We start from the raw sequence: 14,465 nt of genomic DNA on the forward strand, positions 1-14,465 counted from the left end.
CATTAACATAGTGACAATCTTGTATAATATGTAAATTATGATATGAGGTATAGTATAAGGTGAAAGGTATTAATATAACATAATAATAACACAAATACAAAGTTCAAAATGATGTACATAGCACACTGTAAAAGCTTATCATATATCTCGATAACGTACCTCGTGATAATTAGTCAGTCATAAACTTTCTCTTTCTCGTTCTCGTTCTCTTTCTCTTTCTCTTTCTCGTTCTCGTTCTCGTTCTCTTTCTCTTTCTCTTTCTCGTTCTCGTTCTCTTTCTCGTTCTCGTTCTCGTTCTCTTTCTCTTTCTCGTTCTCTTTCTCTTTCTCGTTCTCGTTCTCTTTCTCTTTCTCTTTCTCGTTCTCTTTCTCTTTCTCTTTCTCGGACCTCGCATCCAGCACACCACGACATATACGCACATGAAGAAAAGGTAATCTATTTAACATTTCCAATTCATATTTTGATGTTTTCGGTCTTGCTCCATAATGATAGTGTTGCTACACGCGGAAATACAATGAAACCAGTCGGTCCAAACGGCTCTTTAAACCCGTTTCTGGTGAGGGGCTCTGTGTGTGTTCGACGGACGACATCTAGCTTTATGCCTTCATGATGGCGTTCTTGAAGGAATAAAGTTATGGAGGTTATAATCTTTATTTCGTGCGTCACTTTTGGATTCATTACTAACGTAGCTTCCTTTGCAGTGGAAGCTGGTGGAACATGTTCTAGGTAGGGTTGTGCCACATCCAATCAATTTCAGCAAACATCCCAGAATGATTTAATGCAAACACATGAAGGTATCAAACACGCGCTGGCGCCCGCCTCTAGAGACTAGTCCTGACGAGAACGCGCAAGCTCGGGGCCAAAGCGGATCTGACCCCATACCCTAGCGCCCTCTATTGACCAGCCGCCACTGTTAATACAAATTAAAATAATAATAGTCAAACAATCCTACAGTCGTCAGAAATCCAGGATTTATTATCACATGATGAAATAAAGTGGTGGAAAGTATAGCCCACCACTGTATCTACTGCAAGTACAATTCTGAGGTACTTTTACTTTACATTTGCCTGCTATTTTTTTATGACGTAATCATTCAGAAATAGGCCATTCTGCATAATGAGTACTTTGGTATTTTAAGTATATTTAGATTTGAATCATTTGATGTATAAATAAAGAATTATATGTAATTCTATATATAATATAATATAAATAATAGATATATAGATATATTCAAATACACACACTCAAAAATACGTATTCATTGAAACATGTTGAGGAAAACAAAATAAAGTTAAAAGAAATTAATTTACAGCATTAGAGTCGAACAAAGGAATCGCATATTTGAAGTAGACAATTTGTACCAGAAGATGGCAGTAATGTCACCCTGAGATCACTGTAAATACAGGAAGAGGAAGAGGAAGTTCACTATTGCTCCATATATGGTAATGTTTCCCCACACTCATTCATCACTTCTGCAACAGCAGTTTTGTTCATGAGGAAGTTCTAGTCATTAATTCCTCTCCTGAAGGCAGAAGGTCTCGGCCACCAGGTTTTTAAATTTTTCTTGTTTTTCTCGATTGTTTTAAGTGAAACCTAAATTTGTCATGATTTTTATTAACATTATTAAACAGGGAGACAACCGAGGTCTGTAAAACTTAAGACCAGTAGAAAAAGTACTTTTACATTCAATTTTGAGGTACTTTCTACTTTACTTTAAGGGTAATACTACAAATACATACAAATACAAATTACTGAATGTATCCACTACACGTAATCTATAGTTGTAATGGCTTGTTACTTTGCAGATAAAAAAAGAGTTTAGGTACAAAAGCTATAATCAGTTTATAGAATATAAGTATTATATTTTCTTGATTTTGTGAACCTTGTACTTTTTCTTTATAATCTCATTATTACTTGACACTTTGGCAATATTGTCCATGTTACATTCATGCCAATAACGTTTAAATGTTATTGATTATATATAAAGTAGTTAAAGTCAGCTACAACATTAATATGCATCCATAATCACAATCCTAGGGCTGGAATTTAGAATTTTGTTTCATCATTGATTAATGTCCTGATTATTTTTTTTAATTAATTGCTTAATAAAGGTGCACCGTAGCAACTTCAAATCTAGACTTAAAACCAGACTGTTCTCAGATGCTTTTTGTGAACCGACTGAATGCACTCTACTTTCTATCTATCTTCTTTTAGAATGTTTTATTTCTTCAAAGCAACTACAAAGAGACACAAACCAACTACAAACAGACACAAAACGACTACAAACAGACACAAAACAACTACAAACAGACACAAAACGACTACAAACAGACACAAACCGACTACAAACAGACACAAACCGACTACAAACAGACACAAAACGACTACAAACAGACACACAACGACTACAAACAGACACAAAACGACTACAAACAGACACAAAATGACTACAAACAGACACAAAACAACTACAAACAGACACAAAATGACTACAAACAGACACAAAACAATTACAAACAGACACAAAATGACTACAAACAGACACAAAAATACCACAAAGATACACTAAATTACCACAAAGAGACACAGAGATGTGTTCAGTTTACAAACTTATTAAACAGATAAAAGCAAAAAATTCTCACTTTGGAGAAGTTGGAACCAGAACATATTTAGTTGCCGATTATTTTTCTGCTGATAAACTAATCGATTAATCATGTTGGGTGTGTTTGTGTAAAGGAGAACTTTCTACCATGAGTCAGTCTGAGGAGGAAGATAAGGGAGACCCTCCCTCCAGCACCGCTCTGTCCGACCAACATGACGGCTGGACGGAAACGGAGAGGTAAGATGACGATCTCTTTTAGACTTTGGTAAAAAAAAACCTGATTGCGTTTTTATTACCTTCTAAGGTCTGACTGACCTTTTTAAAATTTGGTTTTCTATGTGAGGTAACTTTTGGCACACAACATCGTCCTTCACAGTCATTAAGCTTCATATGCTTCCACCTGTCTTTTCTTCAGGACTGAGCAGGAAAGAGCAGATTCTCCTAAACCGTCCTGTGTGTCCCTGAAGAGTGACAGGTCCATGAATTTCCCTATCGTTTTCAAACGCCAAGAATCAATTTCTAAGTAAGTCAACGGAACTTTGTATGTACGAATTAAGGGGTATAACTATATTAAATCTGTTTGCTTAGTCCTAAATATGATGCACCGAAGCTCTCCATCCGGTGGCCTGAGCCATTCGATCGTGGATGGCGTCGTTCTCTTGAGTAGTTAAAAAATTGTTAATGTCGTTTATATACCTGGGCGGCCCGTCCAAGTGAAGTCTACATTTGGGAAACACTGCATGCTGAGCGCCAAGCCGAAGATTAGAATATTCGCTGTGGAATTCTACCAAAGCTCCAGAGACAAAACCAACATGAATTCATTCAGTCATTAAGCTTCATATACTTCCACCTGTCCTCTATACATTTTTTTTAGGACCGAGCAGAAGAGAGCAGATTCTCCTGAACCGTCCTGTGTGTCCATGAAGAGTGACAGGTCCATGGATTTCCCTATGGTTTTCAAACAGCAAGAATCAGGTTCTGAGTAAGTCAACAGAAAGTTTCTTTCTTTCATCTTATTCATCTTCCTCCTCAAAAGTACCAGCTCGATGTCAGACACTAAAGAGAAGCAAAGTAAAAAATATTTACAGTTGTCAACAGTGAGAGACAAATATTTTTTTGATCGCGTTTGAATTGTACCATGAATTACACAGGGGATGTTAGTCAACGTAAAAGATCATTTTGCAAGTCAAAGAAGTCTCAGTTTGTCATAGATTTGTCGTAGTATTATTTATTTTTGTGTAATACCGCTCGGTGAACTACATCTCCTGTAATGTACGTCACCAAAACGGCTGTTAGCTTGGGTTGCTAGCTAGATAGCTAACTTAGTTATGTTCCAAAGGTAACGTTATCTAGCAAGCTAGCTAACGTAGCTGTGTTAAAAATGTAATGTTATCTAGCTAGCTAGCTAACTTAGCTGTGTTAAAAATGTAATGTTATCTAGCTAGCTAGCTAACTTAGCTGTGTTAAAAATGTAATGTTATCTAGCTAGCTAGCTAACTTAGCTACGTTCCAAAGGTAATGTTTTCTAGCTAGCTAGCTAACTTAGCTAACCCAGGTAACGTTATCTTCGCTGATGTGTTTCATCCAGTGACTCTTTTTATCAGGAAGTTAAAGAACGAGTGAGACCTTGTTATTGGTGTGAAAACATCCGGTTACAAAACACACAGACATCGTAGCTTCAGAGACACCTACAAAACCTTTTGGGTGTGACATCTTTCTAATTACGTATTTTCACAGTCCTATATGCCAACAGTTCTATGACAAAATGCAACTTTTTTGACCTGCAAAGTTATCTTTTATATTGACAAACATCATATGTGTAATTCATGGCACAATTCAAATGGGATCAAATAATACCTTTTCACTAGCCGTTGTCTATCATACATATTTTTTTCCGAAACAAGGTCCTATTGTGGTCCACCGGAAGGGATGGGACTTCGCCTCTCTATAAGACCAGGTTCTTGCTACACCTCTTTTCAGTTTGAAACTACATTTTCTTCCTTACTTTATTTTTTTCTATCGGATTTTCAAATCTGAATTAATCGCTCAGATTTTGGATTGATATCAATTTAACTTAAAAAGAAATCAAATGTGTCTGTTTTAAGATTGCAGCAAAAATTGTTTTGGAGGAAGAAGAGTCACCATAATGTGCAGTGCAACATTTCTTTACAAGTGATCGCAGCAAAAAAAAATGGTTTGTTTTTGGAAATGCAATATCCTTCCAATATCTCCATAGCATTCAGTCAATGGTTTACATTTGGGAGCAATTTGTTTGAGTGTAACCCAAACCAATTAGTAACTATTTATGAATTCTTTATGAGCTGGAAGAGTCATTAGTGTTGCCATTCAGTGTCGTTTTTCCATCCATCCAAAAATGCACTTTATGGTTTTCTCTATTCTCTATATTTGTTTCATATTTATTCTCATTATTATCTACCCAAGATCGTCCTCATTGCCAGTATTTTGTCTCATGTTGTAAAAAGAATAAAAAATAGTTTAATGAAATCAAAGGAAACACAAAAGTATGGTTTACATTTTGTTCTACCATGTCCTTTGCAAGTTCCTTCATCATTTAAACTGTTGATTGTAAAAATAAACGTTATTCTCTTCGCCCGAGTTGCAAGATAACAGGAGAGAACAGTTTTGCCATAACGAGCTGCATGTTCAAGTCACTGGCGTATGTTTCTGCTTTTATTGTTCAGTGTTCAGTTACACCTGAAAACAGTTCAGTCGCCACCGCTAACGGATCATGTTTTCTCCACAGAGTTCACCAGGAGACGTCGGAGGTTTTTGATGGTCGTCAAACAGAGCTGGACTCCATATTCATGGTCTGTACTGTACAACCCTGCCTTTAACTAGTATTTAACAGACAACAAGACTGGATCCATGCAGCGCTGTTCGGTTGTCAAACTCTCATCCCTGAAACAAGAAAGTGCACAAGCACTTTGGCATTGCCAATATTTCGTGTTGAGATATAGCGGTTAATTTAATTTGACAAATCAGCTACAAAACAGCTGACAGTCACAGAAATAGTGACTAATAGTTCCATCCTGTTAGATCTGATCTGTAGGCTACCTGTAGTTTGCAGACCTCGTTCAGATTTATTCACGTTTGTAAATATATATTTATGTGGAAATGTGCGTGTATCTGGCCTTGTATTCTATCCTTTATTCTTTTTATATCGGGTAAGACAGAAAACACGTTTTTCAAAATGTGAAGTATGAAAGGTGGGCTTTTAATCGTTGACAGATGGAGCTGGCTTGTTTAAGTTGAAAGTTAAATTCATTTTCGTTTCATTACAGCTTCTTGAGGAGAACATTGCTGCTTTTGTGAAGCACAAGCTTCAGAAATTCCAGAGGGTTCTGAGTCCAGATTACACAGAATGCTTAGAGAGCCAAGGTGATGACGAGGAGTTGGTTGATGGTGAAGAGGAAGAGCAGAGTATGAGCAGCAGAGAGGCATTTCTGAAGATCATGCAGCACTTCCTGAAGAGAATGAAGCAGGGGGAGCTTGCTGACTCTCTGCAGAACAGTAAGAGGCTTTTAATAAATGTTAATATCGTAGATTTACACTAAAGTTTAATGTAAATATACCGACTGAATCACTAAAAGCACTTCCATCTTTCTGTTTGATGACCAACTGACCCTTCGCTAAGCCCTGCCCCCTGCTGCTACTCTGTCAAGCTGTCATAGCCCACACTGTCACTAACTGCACTCCCTGAAGAAATGTCAAATTTTTGGGAAAACTAAAAAGAGATTTTAGAAAGAAGCAGACAGAAGGGTCTACAATATGTGTTTGAAGGGGATGCAGGATGTCAAACTGATTCAGCAGTGAAAACAGGTTGAAAGATAAAGATCGCAGCTAAAGCTACAGATGTGAAAGTGAACCACACATCACCTAGAGATTTAGACAAAAGTCAATGAAAATAAGGAACAACAATGTTCCTGTAAAGAGGAGTAGTTCTTTATTCACTGTTACAATCATTAAATACATTCAGTATACCTTCAGTAGCTAGCGTAGCATAGAGGTGCTAACGCTAGGTAATGATGTGATAAATTACTCTATTAATGTTAGCTCCACTGTTTTTTTTTACGTAGAAACAATGTTTTAGAAAGTTATATCTTTACGAACCAGGCGGTAACCTTCATTTCTGGAAAGTGAAGCCAATGCTTCATGTCTTAAAGCTGCATTCTCTCTAATGTCCATCAGGGGGCGACTCCTCTGGTTGTATAGAAGTCTAGTCTAAAATGACTCTACTTTTCTCTTGATTTATTCCCTCAGTAAACATTGTAAACATGAGTTCATGGTCTCAATCTCTAGTTTACAGTCTTCTTCAATACAGCATGATGTTCATTTAGTACATTATGCTCCATTTAGAGTCAAATAGACCATAAAGCAGTGTATGCTTTAGGGCGGGGCTACACAGTGATTGATAGGTCGCTACCACAGCGTCACTCCTCTCGAGTCCAAACATGGTCACTTTCGTTCACTCTTTGCAAAAAAACAAGATGGCGATGGCCAAAATGCCAACACTCAATACTGTTGTCCACAAACTGCCGAAGCCACAACGACTACGTCCACTTCTTTTATACAGTCTATGTTCCAACCTCTCTGAGTAACGAGTATCACTATACACAACGTTATCACGGTAGGTAATACGTGTTTAGATCTCAGTTGGCACAGGTGAGGGAGGTGTGGGTGGAGGCCAACGGTCAGGACAGCTCCATATGGCAATCATCGTCTCAGAATCTCTAAATAGATTCGTAACATTATTTGTCGTTTTTCCTTGTAGGAACTAGCGCTGCAGCGTGCCGCCGTAAACTCAAATCTAATCTGAAGAAGACGTTTCAGTGCGTGTTTGAGGGGATTGCTAAAGCAGGAAACCCAACCCTTCTGAATCAGATCTACACAGAGCTCTACATCACAGAGGGAGGCACCGCAGATGTCAACGAGGAACATGAGGCCATACAGATTGAAACAGCATTTAGGAAACCACACAGGCCGGAGAGAACCATCAGATGTGAAGACATCTTTAAAGCCTCACCTGGAAGAGATGAACCAATCAGAACGGTGATGACAAAGGGAGTGGCTGGCATTGGGAAAACAGTCTTGACTCAGAAGTTCACTCTGGACTGGGCTGAAGACAAAGCCAACCAGGACATACAGTTCACGTTTCCATTCACTTTCAGAGAGCTGAATGTGCTGAAAGAGAAAAGGTTCAGCTTGGTGGAGCTTGTTCATCACTTCTTTACTGAAACCAAAGAAGCAGAAATCTGCAGGTTTGAAGAGTTCCAGGTTCTGTTCATCTTTGACGGTCTGGACGAGTGTCGACTTCCTCTGGACTTCCACAACAATGAGGTCCTGACTGATGTTGCAGAGTCCACCTCAGTGGATGTGCTGCTGACAAACCTCTTCAGGGGGAAACTGTTTCCCTCTGCTCGCCTCTGGATAACCACACGACCTGCAGCAGCCAATCAGATCCCTCCTGAGTGTGTCGACATGGTGACAGAGGTCAGGGGGTTCGCTGACCCACAGAAGGAGGAGTACTTCAGGAAGAGATTCAGAGACGAGGAGCAGGCCAGTAGGATCATCTCCCACATCAAGACAGCCAGGAGCCTCCACATCATGTGCCACATCCCGGTCTTCTGCTGGATCACTGCTACAGTTCTGGAGAACGTGTTGAAGACTAGAGACAGAGGAGAGCTGCCCAAGACCCTGACTGAGCTGTACATCAACTTCCTGGTGGTTCAGGCCAAACTGAAGAAGGTCAAGTATGATGGAGGAGCTGAGACGGATCCACACTGGAGTCCAGAGAGCAGGAAAATGATCAAGTCTTTGGGGAAACTGGCTTTTGATCAGCTGCAGAAAGGCAACCTGATCTTCTATGAATCCGACCTGACAGAGTCTGGCATCGATATCAGAGCAGCCTCAGTGTACTCAGGAGTGTTCACACAGATCTTTAGAGAGGAGAGAGGACTATACCAGGACAAGGTCTTCTGCTTCATCCATCTGAGCGTTCAGGAGTTTCTGGCTGCTCTTCATGTCCATCTGACATTCGTCAACTCTGGTGTCAATCTGCTGTCAGAAGAAAAATCCACTTCCTTTATGTCTAAGTTCTTCAGAACCAAACCAGAAACCCTCTACCAGAGTGCAGTGGACCAGGCCTTGCAGAGTCCAATTGGACACCAGGACCTGTTCCTCCGCTTCCTCCTGGGTCTGTCACTGTCGACCAATCAGAAACTCCTACAAGGCCTGGTGACTCAGACGGGAAGCAGCTTGCCGACCAATCAGGAAACAGTCAAGTACATCAGGAAGAAGATCAGTGAGAATTCGTCTCCAGAGAGAAGCTTCAATCTGTTCCACTGTCTGAATGAACTGAACGACCGCCATCTAATTGGGGAGATCCAAGGATGTCTGCATTCAAGACATCTGTCACATAAACTGTCTCCTGCTCAGTGGTCAGCTCTGGTCTTCATGTTGCTGTCTTCAGGCAAAGATCTGGACGAGTTTGACCTGAAGAAACACTCTGATTCAGAGGAGGCTTTTCTAAAGCTGCTGCCAGTGGTCAAAGCCTCCAACAAAGCTCTGTAGGTTAAAAAATGACATAAATTACATGAATATAAACTGCACAAATAATAATCTCACAGTTTTTTCTTCTTTTTTTGTAGGCTGAGTTGCTGTAATCTGTCAGAGAGAAGCTGTGGAGCTCTCTCCTCAGTCCTCAGCTCCCAGTCCTGCAGTCTGAGAGAGCTGGACCTGAGTCACAACGACCTGCAGGACTCAGGAGTGAAGTTGCTCTGTGATGGACTGAAGAGTCCACATTGTATACTGGAGATTCTCAGGTCAGGATTCATGAATTTGTTCAACAGATGACTGTAGTATGCACAATGAACGTGGGGTGGAAATATAGGTCATGATATATGTTATATATTTCCAGACAATAACTTGCTCTTTTAGTTTTTGGGTACTTCAATGGACTTGAAGTGAACACCACCTGTAACCAACGCCAAGTAGCCTTGGAGGTTTAGGGGGAGCAGATTTATGTGTGTGTGCAACAGGTGTAGGAGGACTGGAAGTACTCCAGGATGGACCCGCTCTAAAAGCATATGATTACATATTGATAAATGAAAGAAAAACATATTAAAGCGATCATCTTTTAACTGACAATAAACAATATTAAATTACATGCAAAGAATATAGTAATATCCAAATTCAAAACACTCTTAGCTCAATAAAAGGAAAGGAATCATACCTCATTAAAGGGAATGAAACTTGAGGATAAAACATATGAATAGAAAGTCAGTTACACCTTAAGATAGCGCTGTATAGCTATAGGTTACAAAAGCCATGTTTCATATTTGTCAGTTTGGTGTAAAAACCACAATATGCCTGGTTCCGTTGTGTGTCAGCCAGATGTTCAAACCACAAACTGCTGCTGTTACGCTTTAGGGTCTCGCTTCTCGCTCCTTAGGTAGTAGAGGTGTTACGTAACATCAACGTTAATTTGCAGTACACTGCAATACCAAGTAATTGTTTAATCTTCAAATGTAATAAGTCAATTAATCAATTTGTGAATCAATTATTTTAATAGAAGAATAGAGAGGTTTTGTGTCTCGGACATCCTTGGTGAATTCCTCAACAGTCCTGCCATAACTACGGTGTAAACAAGTTTGACAATAGTGCTTTGTGGTTAGCTGGAGAGAAGTCAGCCGAGGCTTTAGACGAAACATCAGTTGACAAAAGGAAATTGCAAAAGCAGTTCCCATAAAAAAACAGGATCAAGTAAGATACTGTTAAACCGTGTGTGTGTGTGTGTGTGTGTGTGTGTGTGTGTGTGTGTGTGTGTGTGTGTGTGTGTGTGTGTGTGTGTGTGTGTGTGTGTGTGTGTGTGTGTGTGTGTGTGTGCGCGCGTGCGTGCGTGCGTGCGTGTGTGTGTGCGCGGGTGTGCGTGTAGGCTGCAAGGCTGTCTGATCACAAAGGAAGGCTGTGCTTCTCTGGTCTCTGCTCTGAGATCCAACCCCTCCCACCTGAGAGAGCTGGACCTGAGCTACAATCATTTAGGAGACGTGGGTAGGGAGCTGCTCTGTGCTGGACTGGAGGATCCACGCTGGAGACTGGACACTCTCAGGTAGGGACGGACAGGAGGGGTCACGAGGTCAAACAAAAGTTGTTAAGAAAGTCATTAGTAGTTAAAGTGCTAATCTGACTTTGTTTTTGCACCAGGATGGACCATGGTGGATCACAGACAATGAAATCTGGTCTGAAGAAGTGTAAGTGTGTTTATTTTGTTTAAATAATGAGAAGAGAGTACACACTTGGTTTTGATTGTCAAGAATGTTTAGGCCAAGGATGGACAATCATGATCCAGAGAGACGCTCTCTCAACACTGCTGTAAATGTTTCTTGTACAACATCTTGAGAATTCAGAACTAAAGGCTGAACCTACGTCATGTCATCATCCCCTACGTTCTGTCATTATACCACCTATATGCTGCCGCCATCACCTACGTCCTGTCGTCATCACCTACGTCCTGTCATCATATCACCTACGTGCTGCCGCCATCACCTACATGCTGCCGCCATCACCTACGTCCTGCCGCCATCACCTACGTCCTGTCGTTATACCACCTACGTCCTGTCGTCATCACCTACGTCCTGTCGTCATATCACCTACATGCTGCCGCCAACACCTACATGCTGCCGCCATCACCTACGTCCTGTCGTCATCACCCACGTCCTGTCGTTATACCACCTACGTCCTGTCGTCATCACCTACGTCCTGTCGTCATCACCTACGTCCGTCATCATATCACCTACATGCTGCCGCCATCACCTACATGCTGCCGCCATCACCTACGTCCTGTCGTTATACAACCTACGTCCTGTCGTCATCACCTACGTCCTGTCATCATATCACCTACGTCCTGTCGTCATCACCTACGTCCTGTCATCATATCACCTACATGCTGCCGCCATCACCTACGTCCTGTCGTTATACCATCTACGTCCTGTCATCATCACCTACGTCCTGCCGTCATCACCTACGTCCTGTCATCATATCACCTACATGCTGCCGCGATCACCTACGTCCTGTCGTCATCACCTACGTCCTGCCGCCATCACCTACGTCCTGTCGTTATACCATCTACGTCCTGTCATCATCACCTACGTCCGGTTGTCATCACCTACGTCCTGCCGTCATCACCTACGTCCTGTCATCATATCACCTACATGCTGCCGCGATCACCTACGTCCTGTCATCATATCACCTACATGCTGCCGCGATCACCTACGTCCTGTCGTCATCACCTACGTCCTGCCGCCATCACCTACGTCCTGTCGTTATACCATCTACGTCCTGTCATCATCACCTACGTCCGGTTGTCATCACCTACGTCCTGCCGTCATCACCTACGTCCTGTCATCATATCACCTACATGCTGCCGCGATCACCTACGTCCTGTCATCATATCACCTACATGCTGCCGCGATCACCTACGTCCTGCCGTCATCACCTACGTCCTGCCGCCATTACCTACATCCTGTCGTTATATCCCCTACGTCCTGTCATTATATCACCTATGTCCTGCCGTCATCAGCTACGTCCTATCGTCATGACCTACGTCCTGTCGCCATCACCTACGTCATGTCTTCATCTACATCCTGTCATCACATCACTTACGTCGTGTCATCACATCACCTACGTCCTGTTGTCACCTACGTCCTATTGTTATATCACCTACGTCCTGTCGTCAGATCGAGGCGTCCTCTTTTCGCCCTGTGGTCCAGGGAAGGTTTGACACTTGTTATTTTAGGTCGGATCAAACTGAAAAGTCCGGACCAGACGTGGTGGTGAGAAAAGGTGTACAGTCTACAGTCATGGTAGCAGCTCCGTAAGGCTGCACAGCAGTGCTCTGAGCTAAATGCTAACATAACCATGCTAATATGCTCACAGTGACAATGCTAACATTGTCTTGTTCTCTCTATCAGACGGCCATGAACTCACACTGGACCAGACCACAGCAAACGGGAGGCTCATTGTCTCTGACAACAACAGGAAGGTGACAGTGAGTAGACAGACGCAGCCGTATCCTGACAATCCAGAGAGATTTGACCACTGGAAACAGCTGCTGTGTACGGACGGACTGACTGGGCGCTGTTACTGGGAGGTTAAGTGGGAAGGGCATGTTTGTATAGCGGTGGCCTACAAAGGAATCAAAAGGAGAGGAGACAGCGACGACTGCTGTCTTGGAATGAACGATCACTCGTGGAGTCTGAGCTGCTCCCCTCGTGGTTACTCCATCCTGCACGGTAAGAGTTCAGAGGACATCAATGTCCGCCCCTTCAACAGAGTGGGAGTGTACCTGGACTGGTCTGCTGGCACTCTGTCCTTCTTCAGAATCTCCTCTGACAAACGGACCCACATCCACACCTTCAACACTACATTCAAGGAGCCGGTCTACCCTGCATTCATGGTCAAGATGGACCCGCTGAACTCGTCAGTGTCTTTGTGTTAGGCACATTAAAACTTCTAAAATCTGAGTGGGTTTTAGGGGATGAATAAAATCTTTTTTGCAGCAGTGGAAAGAGAGATGATGTAGAATACGTCAGTGGTGACCTGCGGCTCTTCTCTCATTTCTCAGTTTGTACAACCTCGATTCCTTTGCCTCCTCTCCTCACATCCTAAGCTTTGTTCATACTCGCGTTTCTCGCCGTAGCGTGAGCCTCCACAGACGGAAGGTGTTTAATTGTAACCAGCAAAATGCCATAAACTAACGTCCACTATGAGGAGGAGGGATTTTAATTATCTGTAAACTCAGATCTCATGTTCACTAACTACTATACTGTACTTTGTACAAACCCTGTAAGGAAAGAGACATTTAACAATATGAGAGATCCTTAAACAAAACAAATTTTACGTCTCTTTAAAATGACATTTTAAAGAGACGTAAAATTTGTTTTGTTTGACTGTTGTGTATTTCAGATCTGTCAGATGAACGCAACAGTGATCGTGACAACTTATATATTCACTTTTAATTCATGGTTTGAATATTCCAGCTGTGTGTCACGCCTCCTTTATATGTCAGAAAAAGACTCCTCTCTCCTCGAAGATGCATTTTAGGAATCAAGACGCCACGGGCAGGAGATCAGAGGAGAGAGGACAGAGGAGACGAGGAGGCACAAAACAGAGAAATGAGAAGAACGACAGTCGACATGTGCTATAAATAAGAAGCACTGTTGCTGTTTAAATATATAAAAAAAAAACATGCTATAGAATAAATACATACCATCAAATTGTATAAAAGCATAAAAGTATCGTATCATAATAATGAGCTGAGTTTTAAACAATGCGTCGGCTTGTTTCACGACTTCATGGCTACAGATAAGATATCGCATATTCTGCCGATATTTCCTCGCATCATAATGCTTGTTTTCTCTCTCTGACTCGTACTCTTTCTGTGGATCGGTGCGTCGTTGTAGTAAGAGCTTTTCGTTGAAGCAGTGGATGCAGATTTAAGAAGCTCTAGATTTTCCTCTCAATCCATCATAACGGGCTTTAAAGAAGGCAGAGGAATGCTGACTTTATTTGTCCCAACTTTGAGGACAAAACCAAGGTCTCTCTCGTAACAAACACTGTATCGTCTCATGGTATCATCATATCCCCAAACCCGACAGGCCTCAGTCTCCCATAATGCACTGGGCGCTTGACGGCTGTTTAAACCACTGAATTTGAAGACTACACATTCACTTGTAATGATATTTTTCTGTTTATGGCCCACAATCAAAAAGAAAGTTGTATCTTGTAAATCAAAATTTGTTGGTCAAAGAATAATAAAGCAAAACATGTAGAAGAAGCTGAGTGA

The 14,465-nt window shown here is 41.7% G+C and overlaps 1 protein-coding gene across 3 annotated transcripts; it reads left to right on the top strand.

Moving 5' to 3' along the window:
* The first annotated feature begins 289 nt into the window (after positions 1-289).
* On the top strand, positions 290-14,456 carry LOC137887084 (NLR family CARD domain-containing protein 3-like). Of its 3 annotated transcripts, none has more exons than XM_068729859.1 (11): positions 290-430; positions 2,737-2,839; positions 3,018-3,125; positions 3,477-3,584; positions 5,367-5,430; positions 5,905-6,133; positions 7,395-9,189; positions 9,271-9,444; positions 10,557-10,730; positions 10,826-10,872; positions 12,592-14,456. In XM_068729859.1, the coding sequence occupies exons 2-11, from the start codon at positions 2,751-2,753 to the stop codon at positions 13,116-13,118; spliced, it is 3,315 nt and encodes a 1,104-aa protein (XP_068585960.1). In that variant the 5' UTR covers positions 290-430; positions 2,737-2,750; the 3' UTR covers positions 13,119-14,456. The 3 variants fall into 3 exon arrangements, with proteins under 3 accessions (XP_068585960.1, XP_068585963.1, XP_068585962.1); XM_068729862.1 differs by lacking the exon at positions 290-430 and adding an exon at positions 1,471-1,549; XM_068729861.1 differs by lacking the exons at positions 290-430; positions 2,737-2,839; positions 3,018-3,125 and adding an exon at positions 4,507-4,559 and having other exon boundaries at positions 3,504-3,584.
* Positions 14,457-14,465: the final 9 nt, after the last annotated feature.

Source organism: Cebidichthys violaceus, unplaced genomic scaffold (genome assembly GCF_023349555.1).
Source record: "Cebidichthys violaceus isolate CVI_PGR_0920_01 unplaced genomic scaffold, fCebVio1.0.p SCAF_48, whole genome shotgun sequence".
NCBI lineage: Eukaryota > Metazoa > Chordata > Actinopteri > Perciformes > Stichaeidae > Cebidichthys > Cebidichthys violaceus.

Bases quoted from the DNA above. Each gene is read 5' to 3' on its own strand.
- LOC137887084 (XM_068729859.1), top strand. From the start codon at position 2,751: ATGAGTCAGTCTGAGGAGGAAGATAAGGGAGACCCTCCCTCCAGCACC. The intron at 3,585-5,366 runs GTAAGTCAACAG...TTTTCTCCACAG, and splicing joins CAGCAAGAATCAGGTTCTGA to AGTTCACCAGGAGACGTCGG. The intron at 6,134-7,394 runs GTAAGAGGCTTT...TTTTCCTTGTAG, and splicing joins TGCTGACTCTCTGCAGAACA to GAACTAGCGCTGCAGCGTGC.